Here is a 17,162-nt window from a genome sequence, read left to right as displayed (position 1 = left end):
CCAATATGGCGGGCTTGTAAAAACGTGTCAAAAAGCCCTCCACCAACTCAGAGATTCCTGAGAGTAAATTCTTCCTCCACTGTTAAGTACTGTTTCATCAACTTCGGAAACAGTAGTGCAGGCTCAGATGCTCCGTTTGTTCTGGTGAGGACCAATCCCCCTGCTGTTTTACTTCCATTGGCCTTCCGCAGGGGTATTGTCAATTGTATTCAATCCGTATGTATCCGACCTGCCCAAAACCCTCATATACCAGGGCCCATGATCAACCAATTTTCGGTTCTAGTTAAGCAATGTGCAGACGACATGGTTCTCTTGCCTGATTCGGTTGTGGAATTGCAAAATACCCTCAATGTGCTCCACGGCTATTGCCAAGAGAACTTCCTTCAAGTCAATAACATCAAGACGAAGGCCATGGTTTTCCATAGAGGTTGTATACCTCCCACCTCCTTCCAGATCAACAATAGTCCGACATTTCAGTACTTCAACTAAGTCGGTTTCGTATTTTCCACACAACTCTCCTTCTCCAATCACCTCAAATCCACAATAACCAAGGCCAGGGCCAGGATCGGATACATGTGCAATAGACTTATCATCAAGAATCTTCCCCTCATAATAGTCCTTTAACTCTTCCGGATCTATATCTGTAAGCGGCGTCATGTATGGTGGAAGTCCCACGCCTACTGAGATTGAAGAAGTAGATCCATAATTGATACAATCTGATCCATTCCTAACCTAATAATTAGCTTGCCATTTGAATAAAGGATTTTGAGAAAAAAACCCTATTGTGACCCAGAACTCGGACCCGATCACATCATCATAGTCTCCAGAGCGTGGCCCTACGCATGCACAGCCACCGGGATGTCATACGATACCAATGACATTTGTATCTAGTACTTTATTGCTACGATTGAGCCCTTCATTTTTCAGCTGATTTGTGTCACTCTTACTGATGATGGAAAATTCAATATTGACCTCAGCGAAATGGTAACTAAAGGTGCTCGGATGGCCTGCTGGGCCCTGCGTACCTTCAAGGGCAGGGATAGGTTAGTCATGGCTACCATCCATCCCTCCATTGTGCAACCCCGGAATAATTGTAACACCGAGTAAAAACTTAAATATAATTCGGATGATTTGGGAATGGGTCTACCGAACATGACAAGCAAGATAGGAATAACGAGGAGACATGGAAAACGAGAATGAAGGTAAAGGTAAGGAAAGAAAGAGTCCAAACAAACGGAACCTATGTTCCGTCCACAATCGAGTACATCATCTTAATATGATATGGATAAGTGATGTACAGGATGAATGATTGCTCCCGGAACGGGTTTTATCAAAATGTTAAGATAATGTATGTTATTATCTTGGGAAAATCACTAAGTTGTGGGATTGCCCACCATGTAGTCCGGTTGTCGGTCAAATATCGACCAAATGCCAGCCTAATGCTCGTAGTGACGTCGTGATCCATCATAACCAGCTCCTCCAGCCCTTGATCATAGATGTACAATGTCACAGGAACCGGTTGTATCAAAAAGCTTTGGGATTCTGTGTGAATCAAACTCTACGTCGTTCCTATCACCAAGGAAAAGCTCCAGTACCCGAGGGGCTGGTTATAACCTAAGAAATTTAAGTCCATATACTAGGTGCTCTCCATCTTTGAGAACTATCAAGGTATTTTACCTAGTGCTTGGGTCAGGAGTTCCATGCTTCCGTTCACCACGGGAAATCATTAAGTCAGGACCTTTCACCCTGGCTGGTGGACGGAACAACCTACACATCACCACAAACCCCATCTTGACTATGCCTCTTTGATTTGGAGTCCATATCTTATTGGCTAAATGTATTGGAATTCAATACGATGGGGCTTTTCACAAGGGTTTATTTCGGGTAGGATAAAAGAAAAATTTGACTTGTTCGTCCCGTATTCACATAAAGGATTGTTCTCGAATCAAGTTATAACAAGCGTGGTTACAGGCTCACACAAAAAGGCGGGAACGGACGGAACAAATAGGTCGAGTTTTCATTCAGCCTAATATTAGAGGAGGATCGAGGACACACCTTCCAACAAATTGAACAAAATGGATAGTATATTTAGGCACTTCACTCGGCGGATCACAGGAATGTCTAAACTTTCCTACTGGGATCGACTTCAACATCTGCACGTGTATAGTGTGCGCAGGAGACACGAATGGCATGCCATATTACATACTGTTAAATGTATCCATGAACTGTCCCATAGCACGGACATCAATTTCGTCCAACGAGACAATGAACGTGTTACCTGTATCCAACCTCATTGGAACAATAACAAGAAAGCGACTGCTGAATCAATCATGTGCCACTCATTTCTTGAGAGAGGACCAAGACTCTACATCAAACTGCCCTCCTCCCTTCAGGTCATCTATGTTGAAAAACATCCTCTCCGAAAAATTAAAAGAAGGCCTAGATAACTTCCTCCCTACCATTCCTGACCAACCCCTGATAGGTGATTGTGTTCTTAAGTTCCTTTTGCCTTGAATCCTTTCAAGACATCTGTCTGTGAATAGTAAATGGATTATAATTTTAATTGCAAAAACTTCATAGAAATGAAGTTATTAAAAACTCTGCTCTTTACTTTGCCAAAAAAACATCATCATTCTTTCTGGAGAATGGGATGAATGTGTACTCAATATGTATATCCTTGAACTTTTCTAGCCAAGTGAAAGAAAACACTCGACATAATGACCATAAGAAGGAAGAAAACTCTGAATAAAATCTTTAAAAGTGACCTATATCGCAAAACAAAGATAATCTCTGCCGAAACAAAAGAAAATTGATCAGTATCTAAACGAGGATTTACCTCATTGGTGTTGCCGATAAATGGCCTTTCCAGGGAAGAAATGTTCATTGAATAATCTATGTCTGTGACCATTTTGCTCAAAAAAAAGATTTGTGTTTTTTCTATTTCTCATTACGTTCAAAATTGAAATTGATAACCATCAACAACAAAGGCTGCAGACCAGGAGAGTGATGTGCTTGGATACACTTTTATGATCTCCCAGACAGGATTTGCGTCTGCCAAGTTTATTCGTCTCAATGTCTTGGCCTTCGTGTACTCGGTGGACTGGAGAAGCGTCATTGAAAAGAGCTGATCTCTTAAAGTGTAAATCAATCCATACAGAACTGCGTCTTCGAAATCTAAAGATATTTCCCTTGTCCATTTGGGGACCGAGAGGGACATGTCCAGACTGTAAGCCTTCTTCGAGGCCCCAACAGGATCTCTTCCTCCAATGCATATGACTTTAGACACATTGATCAAACCACAAGCAGATCCGTAAGTGGTTCCAGGAAGATCGTCCATTCTTGTCCATTGATTGTTTTCAATATGTAGGATGTTCACTTCCGCCCGCCGGATCTTGTCATATCCACCAACTGCAAGTAACGATGTCTCATTGAGCACCACCAACCCAATGGCATGTCGAACGGGCTCCAGAGTTGGTCCCAGGATCCATTGCTGAGAGGCCTTGTCAAATATCTCCACAGCCCCATGATTGATTTTTTCAGCAGTGGGGTGTCCTCCAATCACAATGGGCTTGTCTCCAAGCACAGTCATTGATCCGAAGCGATGAATTTTGTTTAAGGAGGGAAATATACTCCAGGCGTTTGTATCTGAAAGAATTTGAAACTAAGTGTGCATTATTTTGTGCAATTTCATGACCTCTAGGCAATCAAAAGCAAAAATACGTAAATAGGACTAATGATTTCTATCCCTCACTTCGTTTTCTATCTCATTAAGATACGCTCTCAAGCTAGATCTTGAATGGAGGGGACGTACACTTTCCTCCCCTTGCCTATTTAATTGGATCAGATTCTGGGTGCACCCTTCGGGGCACTCTTTTACTGGACTAGGTTATACAGAGCACCAACATAAACACTTGAAAAAACTGGTGTCCATGTTAATACATGTATAGGCGGTTAGTTAACAACTACTACTTGTTTTACTGTAATTCAGATTCGAGTTTGATGACTTCAAGATTATGTACCCAAAGATACAAAAAGTTAAATATTTTTGTGGCTCGAATATGAACAGGCGTTTTATAATTGGTTCAAACTGTGTGTCACTCCCTATGAAAGTGTGGCTTTTCTTTTGACCCGTTATTCTGGGTCCTTCAAATCGCCATCGGAACAACCTCAATGACCGACATGGTACTTTCAACGCAAATGGATACACGCTTGCAAAGGCATAAACAAAGCACACCTCAGCATGGTTAATTTACAGACAAAGGCGTTCTATCCAAATTGGATTTGACCTTTGGGTTGAAGTCTTTGAGTACTTCACTCGTAGATCATGGAGCTTAAGATATTGAGCCGGTCTCTTTTATGAAAGATAAAGGTGTAGTCGTCCAAGATAATGGAAAATTCGATGAGCATATCCAGTTGAAGGTGGGTAAAGCTTTTCAAATGTGTGGTTGGATATATCGCACGTTTAAGTCAAGAGATAATATCACGATGCAAACTCTGTACAAGTCTATTGTTCAACCACATCTTGAATATGCTTCATCCATTTGGGCTCCAATTAGTTCAGCAGGTTTGCAAAAGCTCGAGCAGGTCCAAAGATATTTTACTAGGAACATTGAGGATATGAGAGAGCTCTCGTTTTTGGAGAGATTAGAAAGGTTGTGATTGTACAGCATTCAGAGAAGGTACGAAAGGTATCTGATATTGTACGTCTTCAAAAGTATCCATGAGATTTGTCCCAACCTAGGATTTAGGGTCAATTCTAGTGACCATAGAGACTTAATGTGCATTTTGAGAGCACCTTCAAGCCCTCAAGAATCTAGACTAGTTGAACAAAAAAGTCCACCTCTCTTCTTTCTCGGGCTCCCTCATTGCTTAATTTGCTTCACTCTAATATTCGTAAGGCATACGTAGGCCTTGTTGATCCGGTAGCATCTCTAAAGTCAGACTTGGACAAATTCTTATGAAGCATTCCAGACCAATCCTACATTCAAGGACTTGCTCGGTGGGCCAACTCAAATTCGTTGGTAGACGTAGACCAAATATCATCTAAAGAATAAAAGGTAATGTTTAAACGAATAACAAGTTTCATGTTAGTAGTGCTGAGGATATCATTCACTGTAGCGGAGAGAAAAGCCTGTTAATAAATAAAGATAAAAAATCCTAGTGAAGTAGAAAAGCACCCGTTCCTACAAACAGAAATCAGCCGCATCTTGAATTTGCCTCTCCCATTTGGGCTCCAATTAGTTCAGCAGGTTTTCAAAATCTCTAGCAGGTCCAAAGATGTTTTACTAGGAACATTGAAGATATGAGAGAGCTCTCGTTTTGGGAGAGGTTAGAACGGTTGGGATTGTACAGTACTCAGAGAAGGTACGAAAGGTATCTGATATTGAACGTTTTCAAAAGCATTCATGAGCTTTGTCCCAACCCAAGATTTAGGGTCAATTGTAGTGACCGTAGAGGCTTAATGTGCGTTTTGAGAGCACCTTCAGGCCCTCGAGAATCCAGGCTAGTTCAAACAATGAAGTCCAACTCTCTTCTTTCTCGGGCTCCTTCATTGTTCAATTTGCTGCCCTCAAATATTCGTAGGGTTTATGTAGGGGTTGATCCAGTAGCAAGATTTAAGTCAGACTTGGACAAGTTTTTGACTAAAATTCCGGATCAACCTTATATTCAAGGATTAGCCAGATCAGCCAACTCCAATTCGTTGGTCGATCAAATAATATATATAAATAAAAGTCAAGTATAATAAATGATCTTCTCGTCTTGAACTGCTGGGATTCCAATCCCGGTAGCGGTAAGGAAGTCCGCACCAAAAGAAAAAAAAAAGATGTCGTTACAGAAAGGCCATGGAAGATGGAGGCGAAGTAGCAATAGTTGAAACTAATTTTGTACCTATTTGAAATAATTTGACTCGACTTCTTTTATACTGGGGCGTTTTTTGGAAACTAGACAAAATGCAAACTTTCATTTCAATAAAACTGGGGATTGCATTCCTTGTAGCAATTAGAAATGCACGTGAAAAAATAAACCATAAAAAAAGAAGATGATCATTGAGAATGACTTTATTCATTTTTAAATGATTATGTTAAACAAAGATTAACAAAATGATTATCGAGCAAATTGAATTGGCGCGATCAATCGCAAGGGTGTCGTTTTCGTTTGTAAATGTCACTGCCTTTTGGGCGAGTTGCTCAGCTGCTTGATCACATTAGTGCTCTTCCAACTGCAACATTTGCAATGGTTAGACGATGTATCAAAATGGCTTGTCTGATCCCATCAAATGTCTTCCATATTGTTTGATGCTTGGAGGAAAACGCCCCTTGTAAAACGTTGTGAAAACCCTCTGTCGCGTTTGTTCTTTTGCAAGAGCTTGATAAGGCACCCGTCGTGTGGTTCTACAGTTCTGATGGATACCGAGGATTCCTTGGCCTATACCCAATCTGTACGCCGAAGAAAGCGATAATCTCGTTGCAGTTGGGATTGTTGGGGAATAGGTCGAGAAGTTGTGGAAACACCTCTTCCACGTGAGATATGGGAACAAGTGCCAATGCGGGTAAACGCTTTACGAGCAGATTGAAGTCTAGATTCGCGTCACATTTTACTTTTTTCAGGCCAACCGAATTTATACTAGCAAGAACTAGTGCAATATGATTTCGTGTTAGAATCAAGTAATGATTTCAATTAGCCACAATGATTTTAATCAACAGTAGTATATTTCATTCGTTGTCGCCTTAAGGATTTCAATTGTACCGACTAGATGAGTTGAATGGGCCTTGGATTGGTGGAAACAATGATCTAATACAAATTACCATTGAAGAGGGTGGGAATCTAATTCAAAATCGATCCTAGTCGAAAAAGATACCATTCATGAGACGTTGGATCAATTCAGACGAGTTCAATTCAGACCTCCCTTTTTTAAACGGTTCAATTTGACATAAATAGTGGAAAAAAGGATCTCGTATCTATGTGGACTTACTGTTTTCGCTCCTCGCCTATGTGGGCCACTGAATTTGGCATGGAGCCCGAGAAAGAAGAGATGCGGACTTCATTGTTTAACTAGCCTGGATTCTCGAGGGCTTGAAGGTGCTCTCAAAACGCACATCAAGCCTCTACGGTCACTAGAATTGACCCTAAACCCTGGGTTGAGACAAAGCTCATGGATACTTTTGAAGACGTACAGTATTTCGATTTTTCTTTTCATTTTGATGCTAAAATCCCCATTTTAGTTTTCTCATCGAATTCTTCTACGTATGTTCTTAAGCTGTGGATTGATAAATTTTACCCTCCAAAAAGAGATCCAACTTGCTCTGTTACTCATTGAAATCAAGGCCAATGAGATACAAATATCACTGAACACCTTTAACATATTATTTGGTTCAGGACCTCTCAACTTATTAAAAATATGTGTGAGCATAATATTTGTAACATCTAAATGACTGTCGGTCACAGGGAAAAGTCCAGGTTTGATGAAAAGTCAGTTTTCAGATAGAAAGTTTACATGTTCATTCATCCNTATTTGTAACATCTAAATGACTGTCGGTCACAGGGAAAAGTCCAGGTTTGATGAAAAGTCAGTTTTCAGATAGAAAGTTTACATGTTCATTCATCCTTAGTATATTTGTGCTTAGATTTCCGTGCTTTAATTGCTAGCTTGAGAATTGATTTGCAAGACAGTAGTTCGAAATTATGGTGACTCTTTGCCTTTTTTAGAAAAGGGAATTTTAATCCCATCACAGTTGAAAACGTTGTAATTACGGTATATCAACCCGAAAGTCCAAAAATAAAAAGTAAAATTAGAGTTGAAACTATATAATTCTACGATCGGAGAGAGAAGTACGACACCAGAGAAGTTCCAAGCGTAGACTCATCTAGTATCGGGAAAACGTAAAATACGTGAACTATGCCAAATGAGCATAATCAATCGAGTTAAAATCATCGGCTGCCTCGGAAATATTGAAGAGTGATCGCACTGAACCTAGTGACAAGCGATATTTAATAAAAAGTGGATTTTACTTCATCCTTTACTCCTTGATGACGGGAAGAAACTTTAAGCTTTTAGAGCAACTATCCTTTCAACATAAGAAAAACCACCACTTATGTTCTACCTTAACCCGCAAATAATTGTGCTTGTTAGGTAGTTTTTGTCGTTTTGTCAAATTTGTCAGATGGGTTGCCTTTCCCTTGAATACATTTGGCATGTTTTGGGTGAAATAGCAGTTTCATTTATCAAGTGTGTAAAAGTATGGCCATAATTGGGAATTTGTCTCACAGAATTGGCCATTTCGAAATTAAGGAAAAGCAACTATTACAAGACACTCCATCCAACTTTAACAAGTCACTCCATCCAATTTTTGTAAGGAATGGTTAAGTAATTAATTCCTCAATTTAGTCAAAGTAACTGGAACTGTAATCCGTTCCTTTGTTTGAGGAACAAGTAATGACGTGTTAATATGTCATTTTTGGTGGCCATACCATGGATGGATGATTGAAACTAAATATGCCATCTCCAATTTAAGACTAAGTTATAGTCTACAGGGTGAGCCACTACAATTGATCACTATGTTTCGTGACTGATTTTCGGCATGAAGGGTTACGAATATCAAAAAACATCTTATATCGAAAAAGCAACTGAATGTTAGCTTTCATTTGCATTTAAAAAATTGAAAATCGGTCAAGTAATCTAAAAGTTTCGACATGTCTACAGTTCAAAAACGTGAACTCATTTTGAAGCTTCTATGTGCAGGGCGTGTTCCAAGTGAGAACAAGGACATCACTGGAGCTTCTTACTCCACAATGTCACAATAATTACAAGGTAATATTGCGCCAAGGTGAACAAGGTGATGCGCCAGACGACCTTTGTAATACGGCTCAAAAACAACGCGCCGCTGGCGCAATGCTTCTGGGTATTGTGGCTTCAGATGAAAAAGTTGACCCATCAATTTGGGTTCGTCCTGGCGTAAAGATCAATGGGGAGGCGTATTTGGCGCTTTTTGGGTCAGAAGTGAAGCCGTGGATTGATGCCAATTGTCAGCCTGGCACTTGTGTATGGTAACAAGATGGCGCACCGGCGCATGCATCAAATTTGGTGCAAGAAGCATTGCGCCAAGACAACTGGTGCTTCTGGGAAAAGGACTTTTGGCCACCTTCATCACCTGACCTGAACCCTCTTGATTACTCCACATGGAATAAAATCAAAAGCGTAGCTTGCCAAGAGTCTGCGCCAAACATTGAAACCTTACGCCGGCGCATTGACGCCGCCTGGCGCAGTTTGTAGGCCTAATATGTGCGCCGTGTATGTTCAAGATTCCGTCCAAGGTTGGATATGGTCGTCGCGGCAAACAGAGGTCATATCGAGACCTAATTATACTCATATGAAAGGTAAGAAAATTCTCTACAACATTTTGTTGTGGCGCAAATGCGCCGTTGTGGCGCAATATTTAAGTTAAGTGTGAATAATGCGAGTGATCGATTGAAGTGGCTCACCCTGTATAGTGATGAAGCACATGTTTCCGTATTCTCTTCCCTTTGGATTACCCTAATGTTTTTTTATGTATCACCATCTTTTTACATCTTACTTTAACCTTACACCTGCTAACTTATGAAATGATATTTATTGATTTCTGGTAAGCTATGACAATAACACAATTCTGATGATCACAAGGATAATCATCTGGCCTCCAAGTCTTAATTTGGCCTCCACGGGGCTGCTTTTAAAACTCAATGATAATTTTTGACTATTGTTGGTCATTAGTTCAAACTTATTGCGTCACTCTTTAACTAAACTTTAAAAAGACATGTTTGACAGACTTGATAAAATGTTTGGAGCAAGACTGGGGTTGCATTGGGAACAAGAGCTGTGTATCGGATCCAACTTTTTCGGATCCGCTCGGATTGATCAATATTTTTCGGACTTGGATTCGGATTTTGTCGGGTTGAACATTTTATTCGGGTTCGGATTCGAATTGGGGAATGGAAAGTCGGATTGGGTTCGGATCCGATCGAAGTCCAAAATTGCAAGATAATTAAATGAATGTTAATTTGTTTTGAGAATGGTTTGCTTCACAATTCTCAAAATGTGAGGGAAATCAAAGAACATCAGAATTAAAATGTGTGAATAGACCTACTTTATCAAAAGTCTTCACAACTGGATGGCAATCCCATGCGCATAAAAAACAAAATTTCAGACAAAAAGGAAAGGATCAAAGTATTTTCAGTTCAAACAATCAATATTAGGAAAAAGGAAACTAGAATACCTCAGCATATCAAGCCTGTAAGTTTACAACTGTTGCACCATTTTGATAACAGAATGATATTCAATAGAATTAAATTGAAGCATGTGACATAAAGACAAGAAATGCTATTCTATCAGTGTCACAAAAAATGACATTATTGCAACAGGAAAAATTTGAGTACATCAACTCCACTCAATCTCATCATTTAAAACGTTTAAGTGGCAAAAGAGCACATTAATTCAAATTGATATGAGTTCTTTTAAAGTCTATTGGGTGAACAAATCAGATTTTGCAAAATACTTCGGATTATAGCCGGATTAAGCAAATATGTCTCGGATTCGGATTCAGATTCGGGTCCGCAAAAAATTTTGCATTCGGATTCGTTCGGTTGGGCAGAGCTCTCGGATTTGGATTCAGATTGAGCAAAAAAATTCGGATTCGGGTTCCAGTTACAAAAAATCACTTCGGATCGGATTCGGACACCTTGCCGGATCCGATGCACATTATTACATTTTCATAATGACGCAACTAAAATACCAAAACGGACCCCAAAAGTCCGTTAGAGTTTTTTTCGTTAGAACTTGAAAAGACAAGAGCAGAATAATATACGCCGAGCTTTAAAACAGGAACGATCGTTCCCTTACGCCTTTATTCAAAGCGCTTTCATACATTATAGGGCTTTACTTTTCAGTTTCTTATACTTGTTAGATTATCTATTTCCTTATATTACCAACGTAATCAAAAGATTAACAAAACTTGGCCAAAAGCAAATACCCTCTTGGAATAGCTCTGCCGATGTGGCATCTACAATGAGAAGATTTAAGGCTGTTGTCATAGCAGAAGGGGAATATGGATGAAAGTAAAGAAAACTGCTCTAATGATTGTTGAAAAGCGCTTTCATCATACTCATATTTTCAATCACTTTATATATGGAAAAAAACATGAGTCCAAATTTCGAGAAAAGAGATGATCTGTGAAGAGGTTGAAGGAAGGCTGACACAAGTTATTTGTGTACTGACTTACCTGAACTCCAATAATGGCAATCCGTTGCATTTTCAGTACAATGCAAAATGCCCTTTCTCCATTGAACTTGTAGAGGGGTTCCATGTATGGGAGGAATCGAAGTGGGAGGAATCCCGCTTACTGATGAAGACTCGATTTCGCCATCTTCCAACTCTATAAACGCGAGCTCTTGAGGCGTTTGGAAAATTTGAAAAAAATGATAGAGAGTTGTGGCAAGTTACGATTTGAAGACCGATTGCAATATAATATTCAAATGCTTTAGGCTGCAACATCTTTATTGGTATAACATTTTTTTGCGAATCCCTAAAGCTCAATTTGTGGAAAAGATTTAGATATTTTCCCCTTCCCTGGGCAATTAGGGCGAGGATGTCGTCCTTGATCTGAGTGAGTCTTAAAATTCCCTAACTAATGATTGTCATTTTAAAGTATTTTTTGCGGACTTCTTTACCGCCAGTTCAAGTTCAAGACGTAAAATTTATTAATTTATATGTTGTTATATATATTGTTTTATTGACCAACGAATTAGTGTTGGCTGATCTGGCTAACCCTTGAATATAAGGTTGATCAGGATTTTTCGTCAAAAACTTGTCCAAGTCTGATTTAAAGATAATATGAACTTCTTAAAGTTTTCTAGTGTGTTTTCAACTCCAAAGAGTTTAGGAGCGACAGCCCATTGCTCTTTTGATGACTTTGTTGAGATTGGCAAGGCTGGTCAAGTTGGGCGTTTAGATGATATTATAGTCACAGATCAAGATGCTTTGGAGGCCATCAGGGACTTGAGACTCTCGTACTCCCCTGGCCCTGAAAGAGTGACATTTCAGTTTCTGATGAGATGCTCACAGGTTCTTGCTTCTGTTTTCTCGCACTTGATGCGTTGCATCTTGGATCAGGGCAAGTTCCCCTCTTCTTTTAAGGTAGCTCATGTTGTTCCAATTTTCAAAGGGGGAGATACGTCACTCCCCAGTAACTAAAGGCCGATTTCTCTCACTTCGAATATTCCGAAGGTGTTTGAGAAGATCATGACGTTCAAACTTGTTGAATTTCTTGATATCCATGAAGTCCTTCCTCCTCGCCAGCATGGGTTTCGAGCACATTTTAGCACGGTTACCCAACTGATTGAACATGTAGAGCAGGTTATTGAGGGACTAGAAAGACATGAATCAGTTGATGTAGTTTATCTCGACTTTGCCAAGGCCTTTGACAAGGTAGATCATGGTCTTTTAGTTAACAGGCTCCATGAGATTGGGATGCAAGGCAAGGTTCTCAATTGGTTAAGAAGTTTCATTTCTGGTCGGAAGCATACATGATGTCAAGTCGGGTGTTCCTCAGGGTTCCATTATGGGTCCTCTCCTTTTAATAATCTTCATTGCTCTGCTTCAGAAGCTTGGTAGTAGTAATGTCAGTATCTCTTCCTTTGCTGATGATACAAAATTGGTAGTTGGAAGGAATGGTCAGCATTCCGGTTGTCTGGTAGAGGCCCTATACCAAATCTACTCTTGGGTTGTTGCGAGTAATTTGACACTGAATGGAATGAAATTCAGCTTAATGACCTTTGGGTCGACGCCATTAGACACTCCACTATTAGATGATGAAGGTAAGGACATTGAGCAGGTCTCATCCATGAAGGATTTAGGTGTAGTCCTCCAAAATGACGAAAAGTTCGATGAGCATATCCAGCTGAAGGTGGGTAAGGCTTTTCAAATGTGTGGTTGGATATATCGCACGTTTAAGTCCAGAGTTAGCATCCTGATGCTAACTCTGTACAAGTCGATTGTCCAACCACATCTTGAATATGCCTCTCCCATTAGGGCTCCAATGAGTTCAGCAGGTTTGCAAAAGCTCGAGCAGGTCCAAAGATGTTTTACTAGGAACATTGAGGATATGAGAGAGCTCTCGTACTGGGAGAGGTTAGAATGGTTGGGATTGTACAGTACTCAGAGAAGGTACGAAAGGTATCTGATATTGTACGTTTTCAAAAGCATTCATGAGCTTTGTCCTAACCCAAGATTTAGGGTTAATTGTATTGACCGTAGGGGCTTAATGTGCGTTTTGAGAGCATCCTCAAGCCCTCGAGAATCCAGGCTGGTTAAAACAATGAAGTCCAACTCTCTTCTTTCTCGGGCTCCTTCATTGTTCAATTTGCTCCCTTCAAATTTGCGTAGGTCGGATGTAGAGGTTGATCTAGTAGCAGGATTTAACCAAGTCAGACAAGTTCTTGAGAAACATTCCATATCCACCTTATATTCAAGGGTTAGCCAGATCAGCCAAGAGTAATTCGTTGGTCGATCAAATGATATATAAAAATAAATAAATATCTCGTCTTGAATTGCTGGGATTCCAATCCAGCAACGGTAAGGATGTCCTGAAAAAAAATCCTACTACTGGATCAACGCTTACATACGACCTACGCATATTTGAAGGGAGCAAATTGCAATACATTTAGAACACATCCACAGTAAACAAATATGTATGTATTTTGGTAGAAACTGACCACTCCTAAGTCCAAAAGCATTGAATATTCAACTCTTATCCCATATAATTAAACCCATTCTTTTATCAAATTGTGGATTGACATATGTAAAAATTCTCACCTGGTTGCCGTTTCACCGTTTTGGCATTCAAAGAGACTTGAATTTCCAGTTTGACAGGGTTTTCAATGCAATTCACGAAGGTATTAGGCGGCCTTTTGAGCAATTCGCAATTTGAGGTGGATGAGTTGCATTTGACGCCAATACATTCAGCAGAGTGTTTAGTCGATAAACACAAAGGTGAGATGGTCGAAAGTGGCAATCTGGAAAACGTTGTTCACTCTCTACGTAATTTTGTTCGTTTTTTGTCAAAAAAGGAATTATTTTGATTTCATTCCATTACCATAGCAAATCATACTGTGCTAACGCAATAACCAATTGACAATTCATAAGTTGAGAGAGCGCAGAGGAACTAGTTTATATTTGGGAAATATTTGGGAGTAAATGGAAATGAAAGTTCGTTTTTGGACAAATTTTTGCGAGAGAACATCTGAGGCCGTTTCATTTTGAAGAAGACTCTATTTCCGCATACTTGAACTCAAAACATCCAATACTCTATCATCTTATGGATTATGCAACCATTTGATCATTGTCTTAACACGGTCATGTATTAAACTATTATTTTAGTTATCCCAGACCTGGACTCAATTAAGGAGCTGGTGTAGCCAAATGGTTTAAGAGGCAGCTTTCTCAAGTTAATAATCCTCCCCCTAGGCGTTTATGTTTACAATGGGGGCAAAGATATTGAGCAAGTCTCAATTGTGAAAGATTTAGGTGCAGTCATCCAAAATAATGAGAAGTTAAATGAGCATATCCAGATAACGGTGGGTAAAGCTTTATAAACTTGTGGTTGGATATATGTGACATTTAAGTCCAGAGATAGTATCACGATGCTAACTCTGTACAAGTCGATTTTTCAGCCTTATCTTGAATATGTTTCTTCTATATGGGCTCCAATGAGTTTAGCAGGTTTGCAAAAGGTCAAACAAGTCCAAAGATGTTTCACTAGGAACATCACAGGACTGAGAGAGCTCTCGTATTGGGAGAGGCTAAAAAAGTTGGAACTGTACAGTGTTCAGAGAAGGTATGAAAGGTTCCTGATATTGTACGTCTTCAGAAGTATCCATGAGCTTTGTCCAAACCCAGGTTTTAGGGTCAATTCTAGTGACTGTAGAGGCTAAATGTGGGTTTTAAGAGCACCCTCAAGCCCTCAAGAATCCAGGCTTGTTCAAACCATGAAGTCTGTTCTTTCTCGGGCTCCATCTTTGTTCAATTTGCTGCCCTCAAAAAGAATTAATTGATATCCATCAAACCCTGAGAAAATCTAAAATAGCACCGGAATATCTCAACGAGGTGAGATTAAAGAACTTATTCTGAATTAGGGTTTGAACCATGGATATTTCAAGTACCCTCCCCCTGGAGGATTTAAATCTTACCCACTCATTAGATCTTGTATTATTGGCCAGGTCACATCGCACTTGACGGCATAGCTTTCAATAAGGAATGAATTTGATCTAGAAGATGCAAGATCCGATAAAAACGTAAGAACTGAAATGCTGAGCACTCCCAAAGTAACCTTATTGATCATGGTAGTAACTAATAAAGGCTGTCGTCAATGTTGAGTGCGTTAACGAACATATGGGAAGGATTCAGCCCACCTCTTTATATAGCCTCACTCAAAGTACTGTCGTGAAAGTGAATCAAAATAAACACCAATCCAGGCAAATGGGGGGGGGTCATCCGCCAGTAAATCGTTGGGCATCATCATGACTGGTTAATTAGGTTTTAGATTGGTTGTTTGTCTTTTGGTGTGGGTTTTAGCGTCCAAATTAGGTCTCAAGAAATGACTGCACATTGACTCCTTTCAAATTAGAATCTATGTGTGTCATATCTTAACCAATTTTTTACAACTCTTGGCAATGTCATGGCATAAAAGCAAATGTAAAATAGTGGAATGATAAGAAAAAAAAATAATTTTGAAAAGTTTGTACCAATTGCACTCTTTTCAACCACACTTTTCTTTCATAGATTTATTGTCAGTTCGCACCACTCAAATTGGGCCTGAGCATTTCTTCCGGAATGAAAGCCCAGCTACGCCCCCTTCTCATCTCTGTTTTCCTATTTCAAGGTGTAAGTAATTTGATGATTTTGCTCCTCTTTACTAATGTCAATGCGATTCCGATATGTTTCGCTTCAATTTGAAACAAGATTAGAAAAATGATTTGAATGAGGATCTGTTACAGAGTTTACTTGTAGAAAAATTGCCTCAAATATCTATAGGTAAGAATTTGGAAGTGACAATGAAAGGCTTTGGACAATATTTCTAAGAACGAGGGCGTTTCTTTGCATTTAGAGCTCCTTGATTATCAAGCTACTTTAGGCTCCTATCAAATTGGATTGAGACCTAAGTTTGGATTATCACGCTATTTTTCATATTGTATTGCTTATAACACCGAGAAGTTGTAAAGAGTTGTCCGACAAGCAAGCAATTGTAGGGGAAAGTCATCTCACTCAATCATTCAGGGTGATTAAAAACATGATGTATGACGTAAGCCTGACCTCATTTTGTTCGAAAGAACAGATTATTATCGTACTTGGAGTCGAGTATGAGCTAATGATTGAATCCAATGTTTGAAAGGTTCATTCGTTTTTTGGGGTATAAAAGTCAACCTTCGAAACATGTTTGAGGAAATGAGTGTTGATCCCACTTCAGTTGCACTATTGAGCAATGGAAGTGGGTCAGTTCGTCTCGTTTGTCTTTATGAGAGTATTACTTATGCTTCTACGTATTTGTGAACCAGAGAAGCATGCACCAGCTTTAGGCGATACCTTTTGCCAATGTTTGGAGTTTTTAATAAGGAAACTAGAATGTCCTCAGACATTAATTGAATCTGCCGCAGAGCCGTCTTCTACAAAATGACCAGATAATCTAATGGAGAGTCGTCCTTGCAAAAGCCCATGTCACTCTTGACTAATGAATAATATAAGCCCCATCAAAGTAGTTTTATTGATATGGTTTTTTGAGCCATAAAAAGGGCAAATAAAGCATTTTGGAATAGCCACATTTCCTTCTTAAAATTAACGCTTTCATGAAGATGAAGTCACAAATTTGGCCACTTTTTCATTTCTTGTGCATTCTTCTTAGTGGAGAGATTGCTCACTTAAGGGAAACAAAAGTATGCCATTTTTTTCGCGGATTAGATCATGTTGATATAGAGGGTCCAAGAATCAAAGTGCAATAAAAACATCTAACTTGTCGAAATGCTTGAGAAATGCTAAAAAAACAGGCTGATAAAACTTGAAGATCGCCAAATGTAACTACCAGCTGAGGATGCTTTCAGGGTTATTAAAATGTTCGGTGAATTCGGTCATTATCAGCACT

At 39.5% G+C, this 17,162-nt stretch overlaps 1 protein-coding gene across 2 annotated transcripts; it reads right to left on the bottom strand.

The window, feature by feature from the left end:
* Nucleotides 1-2,925: 2,925 nt before the first annotated feature.
* Nucleotides 2,926-15,442, bottom strand: LOC131891634 (uncharacterized). 2 transcript variants are annotated; one of them, XR_009374440.1, is made up of 4 exons: nt 15,217-15,442; nt 13,844-14,043; nt 11,253-13,614; nt 2,926-3,645 (listed from the first exon to the last, which is right to left on the bottom strand). XR_009374440.1 is itself a non-coding variant. In XM_059241264.1 (4 exons), the coding sequence occupies exons 1-4, from the start codon at nt 15,366-15,368 to the stop codon at nt 2,954-2,956; spliced, it is 1,212 nt and encodes a 403-aa protein (XP_059097247.1). In that variant the 5' UTR covers nt 15,369-15,437; the 3' UTR covers nt 2,926-2,953. The 2 variants fall into 2 exon arrangements, 1 of the variants encoding a protein (XP_059097247.1); XM_059241264.1 differs by having other exon boundaries at nt 11,253-11,420; nt 15,217-15,437.
* Between the last annotated feature and the right edge of the window lie 1,720 nt (nt 15,443-17,162).

This window comes from Tigriopus californicus, chromosome 12, assembly GCF_007210705.1.
Source record: "Tigriopus californicus strain San Diego chromosome 12, Tcal_SD_v2.1, whole genome shotgun sequence".
Lineage (NCBI taxonomy): Eukaryota > Metazoa > Arthropoda > Copepoda > Harpacticoida > Harpacticidae > Tigriopus > Tigriopus californicus.
The sequence above is the reverse complement of the archived record's forward strand: the minus strand, read 5'-3'. Positions and strand labels throughout refer to the sequence as shown.

What these genes read in the sequence shown, in the direction of transcription:
- LOC131891634 (XM_059241264.1), bottom strand. Translation starts at nt 15,368, where the DNA reads ATGATCAATAAGGTTACTTTGGGAGTGCTCAGCATTTCAGTTCTTACG. An exon ending in ATACAAGATCTAATGAGTGG is followed by an intron (nt 14,044 to 15,216) that starts GTAAGATTTAAA and finishes AACGTTTTCCAG; the next exon opens with ATTGCCACTTTCGACCATCT. An exon ending in TTGCCATTATTGGAGTTCAG is followed by an intron (nt 3,646 to 11,252) that starts GTAAGTCAGTAC and finishes AAATTCTTTCAG; the next exon opens with ATACAAACGCCTGGAGTATA.